The sequence below is a fragment of the Cydia splendana genome, chromosome 24, assembly GCF_910591565.1.
Source record: "Cydia splendana chromosome 24, ilCydSple1.2, whole genome shotgun sequence".
Classification (NCBI taxonomy): Eukaryota; Metazoa; Arthropoda; class Insecta; order Lepidoptera; family Tortricidae; genus Cydia; species Cydia splendana.
In genome coordinates, this window is record NC_085983.1 from 9,870,643 (window position 1) to 9,882,750 (window position 12,108).

A 12,108-nucleotide genomic window follows, 5' to 3' on the forward strand; every position below is an offset into this window, starting at 1 on the left:
TATTATCAATTATTAATTTATTTTACCTACAAATATTTATTATTATTATTTCGTTTTAGACAGGCAGCTGATGCTGGTGCGTCTAAATCATAGTTCACTTAGCACGATTTCACTGTTTAGATAGTTTATCCAGTCTATTTTTAAATTGATTCACGCTTGTAGAGGTCACAACTTCAGAGGGTAATTTGTTCCAAGCATTTACTATTCGGTATTTATTGACTAAAATACGTACATGATACCTGGGTTCTGAGCTATGTGCCTAGTTTATCACCATTATTCCTACTCATATCAGGACCATCTCACCTGTTTCTTTTCAGGGCATATCTCTGAAGCTGAATTGCTGACGACCAATGCACCACGCATTATGGATGAGACTGATCAACGGGAACTTCATATTGACACGAAGCGAGAGGATATTCACATGAAGGAAGGAGACCTACCATTTGACGTGAAGCAAATCAAATATGAAGATGAAGTCAGTCAGATAAAGCAAGAGGTACGTATTTGCGGCGCTTGCTGTAGAAACTTAGGTCCTTGGGGGCCGTAGGTAGTGTTGGTTAAGACTCGAGTCCTTTGAGCCCTCTGCTTCAAGACTCGACTCAGTTATTGAGACTCTTATAATTAAGTCTAAACACGGGTTCTTTTCAACTTGTTAGAGACACGAGTCTTTTGCAGAGACTTGAGTACTTTTCAAGAACTCTTGTCTTTTACAAAAAAAATCAATAAAATAATGTGAATTTCGTGAATTAGGTACACAAATCATACAATAACGCCTAATTTCTTTACTGTTATTTAGGAAAAACCTATATAATTTTTGACAGAGTCTTTATTCAGAGCCTCGAGTCCTTATGAGTTGCTCTTAAAAAAGACTCAACTAAGGACTCGACTCGGGACTTAAAAGACTCAGAAGTTTTATAAGCGGCGAGTCTCGTAAAAACAAGCTGTGTTCTTCAAATTCAGACTCAGTGGACTCGAGTTCCTGCCAACACTAGCCGTAGGCACTGAAACTTGAAAAAAATTAAAATATCTTCTCATCAGTTTCACTAGTGACTGCAGGGCTGGCTTGTTCCTCGTTTAGTTCAGTTTTAATTGGTATAAGTATAATTGTGATTATTGAGATATTATATTTAAAAATGTATCTTCGAATAAACGTTTGGATGTTTTTTCAGGAAGATGACAATATGAAGAAAGAAGTCATCCCGAGTGATGAAGTTATCAACACAAAACTAATAACTGACACAGAGATAGAGGTCGCTCATGTAAAACAAGAGATCAACCTGTGTCATGATGTTAAACAAGATATTGAACTGCCAGATATAAATGTGAAGCAAGAAGTTATTGACCAAGATGTTATATATATAGACATGAAAAAGGAAGTAATTGATTTGCAAAAAGTTAAAGACACGAAGATTGATGTACATGAGAATGTCAATGATGCGAAGCAGATTGGCCTGCAGAAGGCGGTGTGGATGAAGAAGGAGGTAGAGGAGTTGTACTCGGGGCATGAGGTGCGGGAGGAGCTTGTGCTGGGTGCCGCTGGCGTGCAGACGCGCGCACAATCTAAAACTCAAGGTCAGTAACTAGAGAAAAAGGGACGGGACGGCCGCTTCTCCATACAAACGTAGTTGTTAGTGTTTGTTACAAGTTGACATTTTAGATATTTTTTTTTTTTTTTTTTCCCCTAGACTACTTTGGTGTCCCACTGCTGGGCAAAGGCCTCCCCTCGTTTTTTCCACTCGACCCTGTCATCGGCATTTTCCCACCATTTGGGGTAGAATGCGTCCAAGTCGTCCCGCCATCCCCTTTTCGGTCTGCCAAAACTCCGGCCTGCACCGTCTATTGTGTTCCGTGGGTTCCACTCAGTAACCCTTTTGGCCCACCTTTCTGGGTGCATGCGGCAGACATGTCCAGCCCAGTCCCACTTAAGCTTAGCGGTCTTGACGCCTACATCTACAACTCTAGTTCTGGAGCGTAGTTCCGTGTTTCTGATCCGATCAGTTCTGCGAACACCTAATATACTACGCTCCATCGCACGCTGGCAAACCTTGAGTTTCGATTTTAGAGCCTCAGTTAATGACCAAGTTTGTGCACCGTAGGTTAGGATGGGTAGGATGCACATGTCAAGGACATGATAATAATTTTTATAAAACAAATTTAATTAACACTATCATCACAATTGTAATAATATTTGACACAATTATTCAGGTATACCAACCAAAACTGTAATAATAATGTAATTGTTGCTTGCTCTTCTATACGGCCTTGTGGACCGTGAAGTGCCGTACTACAAGTACTCACCTGCACCAGTTCTTGAAAATGGTCGTGCCACGCTCTATTGGGATCGATCTGTCATCACTGACAGGACTATTGTCGCCAATAAGCCTGACATCGTGCTGATAGACGGATCGCAGCGCCGGGCCGTGCTCGCCGACGTCACCATCCCCCATGATGAGAATCTCGTGAAGGCCGAGAAGGACAAGTCCAGCAAGTACCTAGACTTAGCTCACGAGATTACCGCCATGTGGGACGATCATTGTTCCGATAGTCGTGTCAGCTAACGGTCTCATAGGGAAGAGTCTCGACCAACACCTAGAGAGACTCTCGCTGGGTGGTTGGATCAAGGGTCAGATGCAGAAGGCGGTAATTTTGGACACGGCGCGTATAGTACGTCGGTTCCTCACTCTGCGGCCCTGACCACCGGCAGCTTGGGCCAAGCCCCGCTGCCGGCGGCAATCTAGGTTAGGTTTTTTATAATGTGTTTATATGTATTTTTTATTGTTTGTAAGTGTTTTTATATTTTATTTTTATATTCATGTTATAATAAATAACCTAACTATTATTCTCCTTATTTAATAATAATAATGTACATAATTGTAAATAATGACGAAAAATAAATAAAGAGATAATAAATGTAATTGTAACATAATAACAATAAATGTAACTTAATTTATCTAATTTAATTTCCATTTTTGACGTGTAATATGTAATTATATTATAAATAAATGAGTATGAGTAGTTCCCAATTTTCCTCCCTGGATATTGACATTATGAAAAATATCAACCACAGCTATTCCCTTACGTTTGATTTTTTCGAATCTTTAGTTATTACAAAGAGAATAAAGTGTATAGAGGTGGATTGTCAAAGTAAATTATGTAGCCACTGTAAATTTACTGCCATCTTTAGACAGAAAATTAAAACTGTTAGAACGCTATTTGACTTTGATCCTTATTCTTTCACTGATATGTGTTAATTTGTTAAATATTCAAATTAACGCCATCTACTCGACTGTAGGCCAAATGTTATGGTTTAGTCTTCTGTCCAAAGATGGCAGTAAATGTACTGTAGCTACATAATTTACCATGTCAGTAACTCCCTATTTTAAATTCTCTATGGTTATTATAAAAGTTAAGAGCATTTAAAAATTTGTATTAATCTGTTTTTTAGCTCCTAAGTTTTACACAATTTAAAAAAATCGAATAAAGTCGAACATAGGGGCATAGCTATGGTTAATATACATCAAAATATGTTAAAATATTTTCCATAATGTCAATACCCAGAGCGGAAAATGGGAACTACGTTTGAATGGAGAAGCGGCCGAAGTGTTCCTCTTAATCTTCACAATAATGGTCACTTGATAAAATTACTTGTCCGCTATTTTTAAACGGGTTTTTAATTTCGTCACATTGCGTATATACTGTTTCTTTCTATCCCTCGCTAATTTACGCTTGTTGCAACTATTTGCTTAGCTTAGAGGCTAGATTGCAAATAGGCCTGACTTTCGTGTTTTGTTATAGAGACACACAGGAGAGGGACAACAGAAGACTTACTGGTCGTCGCGAGCGCGAGTAGAGCACCACGCGAATGCCGCATCTGCTCGAGAGTGTGCAAGCACCCGAGTGCCTTAAAGATACACATGCGAACACACACGAAGGAAAAACCTTTCTCATGCGAAACATGTAATAAACAATTTGCAGTACACGACACTTTAGTGAAACACGAGCGCGTCCATACCGGCACTAAACATTACTCGTGTAGCTCGTGTATCAAACAGTTTGCACACAAAAGCGGTTTAAAGATACATGAACGTATACACACAGGGGAGAAACCATACGCGTGCAAACTGTGTAACGAGAGCTTCACTAGTCTGAATAATTTGAAGAATCACAAACTAAAACATACCGGTGAAAAGCCTTATTTCTGTAGCGTGTGCGAAAAGAGGTTCACCAAGCGAAGTACATTAAACAGTCACGAAAAACTTCATACAGGAGAAAAACCACACTCGTGCAGTATATGTAATAAGGAGTTTTCAAAACTTAGTAATTTAAAAATACACGAGCGAAGTCACACAGGCGAAAAACCTTATTCCTGCGGAATGTGCGAAAAGAAGTTTGCACACCGCAGTCATTTGAAGACTCACGAGCGTACCCATACCGGTGAAAAGCCGTATTCTTGTCGAGTGTGTAACGAGACGTTTACTCAGCGCTCTACTTTAACAAATCATGAACGGATCCATACAGGGGAGAAGCCATACTCTTGTGGAACGTGCGACAAGAAGTTTGCTAACAGCAGCCATTTAAAGGTTCACGAGCGTATTCACAGCGGGGAGAAACCTTATTCCTGCGAAGTATGTACAGATAGGTTTATTGATAGGAGCTCTTTAAAGAGTCATGTACGGATTCACACCGGTGAAAAACCTTACTCTTGCGGTATATGTATGAAAGAGTTTTCACAGCTGACTGCTTTAAAGGTTCACGCACGCACTCACACAGGTGAGAGACCATTTTCATGCGGGACGTGTAAGAAGACATTCTCCCGCCGCTCCCTTTTACTTTGCCACGAGCGTATACACAGCGGGGACAAACCATATACCTGTGATGTATGTAAAAAGAGCTTTACGCAACGGAATACATTAATAATTCATGAAAGGACTCACACAGGTGAAAAACCATTCTCATGCGAGATGTGTGAGAAGAAGTTTACTAACCGTGGCGGTTTGAGGAGCCACAAGTGTGTATAATAGTCGTACGGTTTTTAAATGTCGGAATCCACTTGAGAGATTACCTGCCGATGAAATGCCATTCATCGTCTGGTAGTCTCTCAAGTGGATACCGACATTTTATAACCGTCCGACTATACACACCTGTTTAAAACATTTTTTTTGTGAATAATGTTAAGAAGGTATTAAAAAACGTCATCATCACCATTTTAGCCTCCTGTAGCCCACTGCTGAACATAGGCCTCTCTTAGTGTACGCCACTTATCCCGTAATTATACTCTGTATGTTTAGGTATTTAAATAAAAGTATTATGGTGTATTCGGGTAATACCAAATGTCGGACAATTCCGAAATTCAGATGAAAATCACCCTTAATTCCATAATAATAAAAGTCTCTTTTCTGAATTATCCGACAGTTTTCGACATTCGGAATTACCCGAGTAAACCTTAAACAAATACTACTCTACTACTTCTTTAATTTTCTGGTTCGAATTCATCTTTTTATATTATATATTGAGTACCTATTTATTTATGTTATATTTATATATGTATGCATTCTTGTATTGTTAGGTATATATCTATTTATGTATATTTGTAGTAATGTGTATTCAAAACTTGCATTTAATTGATTTTAATGATTGTACACTTTTGCTTATTGTTTGTCATTCATCGTTACTTCTGTCCTACTCATTTCCTCAAATGTTAACTGGAAGAGATCCCATACAGGGATATGTTCGCCTTTGTTGTATTTAATTCACTCTAACTGTGTTAGTCGTGTTTTTATTTCTGTGTACAATAAAGTATATACATACATACATACATACCTACAAATAATTTGTACATTTACGGGTAGTTATAACATTTATTGGTTAACCAACCAAATACAAAAGCACCTGGATCTGTCATTGAACGACCTGACTTCAACCTACATTATTAAATTTGATCATGTAATTTTTTCATCTACCCTCAACTGGCTTGAGGAGCCATTTGAAGGTAGATTTTGTTTACTTTTATCTGTTGTTACATATTCTTGTTTCGTACAATAGTGTTTAATTGTTTATTCGACGACCGGTCTGGCCTAGTGGGTAGTGACCCTGCCTATGAAGCCGATGGTCCCGGGTTCGAATCCTGGTAAGGGCATTTATTTGTATGACGATACAGATATTTGTTCCTGAGTCATGGTTGTTTTCTATGTATCTAAGTATTTATATATTATATATATCGTTGTCTGAGTACCCACAACACAAGCCTTCTTGAGCTTACCGTGGGGCTTAGTCAATTTGTGTAAGAATGTCCCTATAATATTTATTACTTACTTACCTTTAAAATTAAGTTACCGTGTGATTTTCTTCTAATAAATGTTTGAGAACAGCAAAGCTATTTATTTGGATTTGAATTATTATCAGTGTTATTTGTGGTAGGTACCTAGTTTGTTATTACGGTTCCAAATTTTAGGTATCTACGTCAAACGATCTCTGAGAAAAGCGCATTTTACCGATTTGTAAGACCGAAGTGATCCCTTAAGCCTTTTCCAGGCCGCACCAAACTACAAGGTTTTTCCAAAAACCACCACTTGCACCGTTAACCGGGTAAACCTGGAGTTGCCATGGTTACCGGTACGATTTGACAATGGGTTAACGGTTTAACCGCTTAACCCCGGGTTAGTGGGTTGGTGCAAGTGGGTCTAAGTGCTCCGTGAACAAAGTTTTGTATAGCACTAAAAGTAAAACAATCATATGTACTGTACATTTTATTTATCTTAATGAAATACATTTGTACTACCGTACATACAGACATCCACTTACCAAAGATCAATAAATAGTGGAGAAACAAGAAAATACTGAATTGCTAAACTTAAACTACAATTAAGGTTAAAGATATAAATAATGATAGTTAAATAAGTATGATCTGAGAAATCTCAGGCAGTTTACAAAGTTCTAAAGAAATAGAGCTCTTAAACGGTGGAGTTTTCTCAGATCTCCGATAGATGGCGTTATTATAAATAATTTAAATTAAATTCGTTACATTTAAAATCGTATGTTTCAAAAAAGATGCCGAATCAGTCTTTTAATTCCGACACCTTTTACGATTAGCGTTGCTCATTTCTAAATATATCCCTTACGGAAATAACAGTTTGTTAAATATTTTCTAAATAAATTACTTTTAAAAAGGGATATTTAGAAATCAGCAAATACAGATGGCATTTTAATATTCCAGTGAGCCTCTCGTGACGGTTAAACTAAACTAAACTAAAGTAAATCATTTAGAAAGGTATGACCAATTAGAAATACGTGACTTCATTCTGCCACTGAACCAAAAGTTATTTTCCGTGTTATGGCATCAAAATTACAATAAAGTGGTTCTATCTTTATGCGGACGTGATGTTATTATATTGTATTATATCGTATTTTATGGTCGATTACTATTTTGCTTATTTCATTAGCAAATAGTTCCTTTGTTTCTATGAAAGATTAACTTATGAATCCTTTGAACTCACTGTTTTACAGACTAGATTCTCCAAACATTTCCTACGATTCTTTCTTCTCAATTTTATCTCCGAACTCAGGCTCCTTTTCATAATCGCCTTCACTTATGCTCGTCGCTACTGAGATTTCAGTAACTTGCTCCTGTTTTTCAGTCACGTCGGTTTTCTCGTCGAAATAGATGGCTACATCGTTATCATCGATTTCTTCAACTGGCGCTACTTTATCCACGTTTGGCGGCGGCACCACAACGGTGTGAGTCACCGAGTTATCAGCTCTTAAATCGCATTCTGTGTGCGGAATGTCACCTCTGTGTCTGTGTATTATTTCACTGTTAAGTATCTGTTTGATATCTTTGTTAGTGCTTTGTATTTCTTGATCAATAGTTACGTGTTTCTCTTGAGTTTTCTCTTTTTCTTTGGTTCTATCGATAGGTTCGTAGCCGGCAGGCAAGATAAGGCCATCGGCGTCTAAGTTTGCCAAATCTAAAGTGCTGGCTTGTTCGAAATTTATGTTCTGATTTTGGACCTTCACTTGTCTCGGTTTCTGCGAAGGCTGCTCGATGGCTTGCAAGATACTTTGCAAAAGACCTTCAGATAGTAATTGCTCGTGAGGTATCGAAGGTTGTCCTTTGCCATTGTGGTCAGCGGAAGACTGTATTTGGTATGAATAGTTGTTGCCTCTGTTCTTCTCTCTCTGTCCGAATTGTGATATTTGTCCATTGACCTGGCTTAAGCTTTGGCTCGTCGATACAATTTTCTGCTGTAATTGTTTAGTCTCTTCACTCAAATTCCTGATTTTCTCAGAAGTTTGGAAGATCTGCTGCTGCAGACCTTCATTTTTGTAACTATGCTTTCCAGACTCGTCTTTTATCGATTTACCTTTCTGTATGCTCGTCTTTTCCGTCTTTTCGCTCTTTATGTTATTGGTTGGTAGAATAGTTTGAACTAATGTGTGAGAGGCAGTGTCTAGGTCTTTAGAATTGTATGATACTGACTCGCTTCCAGCTACAGGAGTGTTGAAGCTGTTCTGAGGCGATATTAAAGTCTGCTGGCTTTTAGATAAGGTTGAGCCTAAAGAGCTCAAGCTGGCGACGTAACTGGACGCTAACTCCGAAGGTATCTTCTCCCCCAATTGAGCCGCTTTAAGAATAGCTTCGTGATAAGGACAGTGTTTCAAAATGGCGGCCGCGTCCAAGTTCGAAAGATTGGCCAAGATCGTACCGTCTAAAGCAGCGGTTACTGAATTTGTATTAGAGCCTGAAGCTGTATGATCGGCTATAGTTCCGAGAGGTGCTGAGTAAGAGTCGATAGGAGAGCCGTATAAGCTGTTAGGTTGCTGTACTTGTTGGAAGTTGATAGGGTTGCCGGCGTGAGGCAGACTGAAAAGGCTCGAAGGCTCGATGGACAAAGCAAGGTTTCCAATGCCAAAGTTGCCGATCTGATGATTAGCGTCCTTCACTTCTCTGACAGGAGGAGGCAGATACGCCGGCCCTTGTTTGAGGTGATCAATGTTATGAGCATCCTTCACGCGCGTAGTTTGCCCGATGTTTTGGAACAATCCTTCAGGGACGGAATCCCTGAATTTAATTGGGTGACGAGGAGAACTGCCGCCTGAATGTCCACCGCCTGAGTGGCTTCCGTAAGGGATCGGGAGATTAGCTGGAGGTGGGCGTGGGGGGACTCCGTATTGGCTTCCAGGCGGGACTCCATAAACACCTGAAGGTGGAACTAAGCCTTTAGCGCCCTGTTGTCTAATAGACGTGGGATAGGATCCTCCTGATAGGGACTCCGCTGGCGGAGTGCCGTAAGTATCAAACGGCTTGGTCTGCGCTAGCGGCAGGCTCTGAACACCAAGATCTTGGTTCGGTTCCGTATAATGCGCTTCAAACACCGTCTTTGATTGATCAATATGATTAGAATCTCCACCAACGATAGCGTTTAAGTCAATATTTGCTAAGATATCCTGATGGACGTTGGAGTAGCCTGTAGATATTTGAGCTCCAGAGAAAGACGGTCCTACGTTCACGCTTGGTAGTGAATGACCATCTAAATTCAAATGAACTTCTTGGACGGGTGCCGGCGGAGGCGGGCCGTATTGGTCTCCGATATTACTGTCCAGGTTTTCAATTAGAGGCTTGGAGACTCCAGGGATCGGCTTCCATCCATCGTAGAGTACATGAGGGGGCGTGGGTGGGGCGGGGATACCTGGGTGCGGTGGCCTTGGGTTCGGATCAGGCTGTGGAGGACCATAATGCCCGATGTTACCGACATCTTGAACCACGACTTGCTCATTAGGTCCTATAGGGCCGATGGAGTGTCCAGGGGGTCCGTAAGTATCAGAAGGGATCGGGAAATTAGGTTTCAGGTCTAAAGGTAAGGATGGGATAGGGGTTCCGTAGATGGTCGCTGGTAAATCGATGTTTCCGATTCCTGTGCCAAAGTTCTGTGGTAAATTGATCGGTGGAAGCTCAGGTAAGGCCGGTAAGTGTATGCTGTTTACTGGGGCGCCATAATTAGTCTGTAATTTAGGCGGTCCATATATAGGTTTAGGGGGTCCGTACATTTGTTTCGGAACGCCATAAACTGGTTTAGGGAATTGAATTTTCGGTGGTTTGAAAGGTGCTCCATAGGTTTGTTTCGGGGGACCGTAAGTTTTCTTAGGGGGTCCGTAGATGGGTTTGGGGGGTCCGTATATTTGTTTAGGGGGTCCGTAGGTCTGCTTGGGGGGTCCGTAGATGGAGTGAGGCTTGCGTACGGGGGGTGGGGGGCCCTCGTAGCTCTGGCTGGGGAACACGATGGGCTGCGGGGGTCCATAGGCGCCAGGTGGGGTGTCGAAGATGTTGTTTTGGAAGTCCTGCTGCTGGAACACGGGCGCTGGGTGCTGGAGACCTGGAAACACGTAAAATAGGAGGTTTAATATAATATAATATTAACAACAAGCTCCTCTTCAACAAATCAAAGTGCTCTGTGATAACTTTTAGGCGTGCCAATAGTCCCATATTCGCTCAATACCTGCTAGGTCCTGATCCCATAACTCGTGTCGAGTCTATACGCGATTTGGGTGTTATCCTCGACACGCAGCTCAACTTTCATGAGCATATGAGAGCGTTGGCTACAAATTGCTATCGGAGGTTAGGGTTTGTGGTTCGGAATGCGCGAGATTTCGATGACGTCAGGGCTATTAAATTAGTGTACACTGCGTTAGTTCGGAGTAAACTTGAAGCCGCATCGGTCGTGTGGAACCCGCATGAGGACAAGTACGTCTTGCTTCTGAAAAAAATCCAGAAAGCCTTTTTGCGGGTCCTTTATAAAAAGATGCACGGTTATTACCCATACTTGTACCCTTCAAAGTTCCTGCTTGGCGTTTTAGGGTTTAATTCCTTAGAGGTAAGGCGTAACTAGGCTCTTGACTACAGTATGTAATGTCTTACGGGGGAACTCGGACTGCCCTGAACTGGTTGCACAGCTCGTACGCCTGTTCGTTCCATCTATGGCTAAGAAGGTCCAATTTAATTTTCGACCACGAAGTCATCACCTGTTAGATGTGCCTAAAACACGCACTATGTCCCATGGCAAATCACCACTTGTCCGCGCTCTACAATATATCAATGCGCTCCTCGCATCAGCACCGGAATGTGATGTATTTGCAAGTAGTTGGATGGATCTGTGATTCTGTGTAAAGAATGTATGAAGTTCTGTGAGGCGATGGATAAGCGTGAATCATCTGTCTTGTATTAGTTTTTCTTTCTGACATTTTGTTCTGTTTGTCCTTTTTAGACTGTATCACCTTGTTTGTATAAATACTGTCTATTTTAAATTTTACAGTGTATATTAGTCCGCTGTAATGCTGTGTAAATTTTATGAATCAATAAAATAAAAATAAAAATCGATTTTATTGGTGAAGTTAAAAATGACAGTAGGTAGTGAAAATAATTTGATTTGTGGGGGTACTCTGGGCTTGGTAACTTTTTCTTTGAGTAGGTGTATATTTATATGACATATGTATCTAACTATCTACTCTTATCTAATACCTTTAGGCCCCGTTCGCACGGCAGCTTTTTCAACGCGCGTTAAAAAAGCGTTTGAATGACGCAAATGGATAACCATGTATGTATTCACACGAAGGCGGTTTTTAAGCGCGGCGCTTTTTTATCGAGCACTGTTCGATTTTCGGCGTTGAGCGTTGGCGTCAAATTGAATAGAGCATACGGATCTCCGTGTATCTGTTCTCACAAGCGTTAAAAAAGCGCCGGTGCTGCTGTCAGTTGGCTGTCAAGTGTCAATTTTTGGTGTCAATCGTCAAGATTATTATTAGTTTCACCTTAAAAATGTCAACTTATGCTTACTAATTCAAGCTATATTCAAATAATACGTCGTAATAGCAAATAAAGTATGGCTTTGCTGAGATGCGTACGTGACAGTACAAGTGATTTTTAAGCGTTCGTATGAACACAAATATTGGAAACGGTAAAAAAGCGCCAACGTCGGGTTTTAACGCAACGCTTTTTAAGCTGTCGTGCGAATGGGGCCTTAAACGAGCAATTCTTGTTTATTTATATATATATTTCGGGGATCTCGGAAACGGCTCTCACGATTTCGATGAAATTTGCTATATGGGGGTTTTCGG

The 12,108-nt window shown here is 40.6% G+C and overlaps 2 protein-coding genes across 8 annotated transcripts in view; one reads left to right on the forward strand and one right to left on the reverse strand.

The window, feature by feature from the left end:
* Positions 1 to 1,173: 1,173 nt before the first annotated feature.
* Positions 1,174 to 5,073, forward strand: LOC134802369 (zinc finger protein OZF-like). 2 transcript variants are annotated; one of them, XM_063775001.1, is made up of 2 exons: positions 1,174 to 1,572; positions 3,796 to 5,073. In XM_063775001.1, exons 1-2 carry the CDS (start codon positions 1,182 to 1,184, stop codon positions 5,016 to 5,018), a joined length of 1,614 nt encoding a protein of 537 aa, XP_063631071.1. In that variant the 5' UTR covers positions 1,174 to 1,181; the 3' UTR covers positions 5,019 to 5,073. The 2 variants fall into 2 exon arrangements, with proteins under 2 accessions (XP_063631071.1, XP_063631072.1); XM_063775002.1 differs by having other exon boundaries at positions 3,811 to 5,073.
* A 1,660-nt stretch (positions 5,074 to 6,733) lies between these two features.
* Positions 6,734 to 12,108, reverse strand: part of LOC134802317 (uncharacterized) — a 56,021-nt gene continuing 50,646 nt past the window's right edge. For all 6 annotated transcript variants that reach the window (XM_063774914.1, XM_063774915.1, XM_063774912.1 and 3 more), the window contains one exon: positions 6,734 to 10,370. In XM_063774914.1, coding sequence (XP_063630984.1) covers positions 7,525 to 10,370 — 2,846 coding nt within the window. In that variant the 3' untranslated portion in view covers positions 6,734 to 7,524. The remainder of the gene's footprint in view (positions 10,371 to 12,108) is intronic.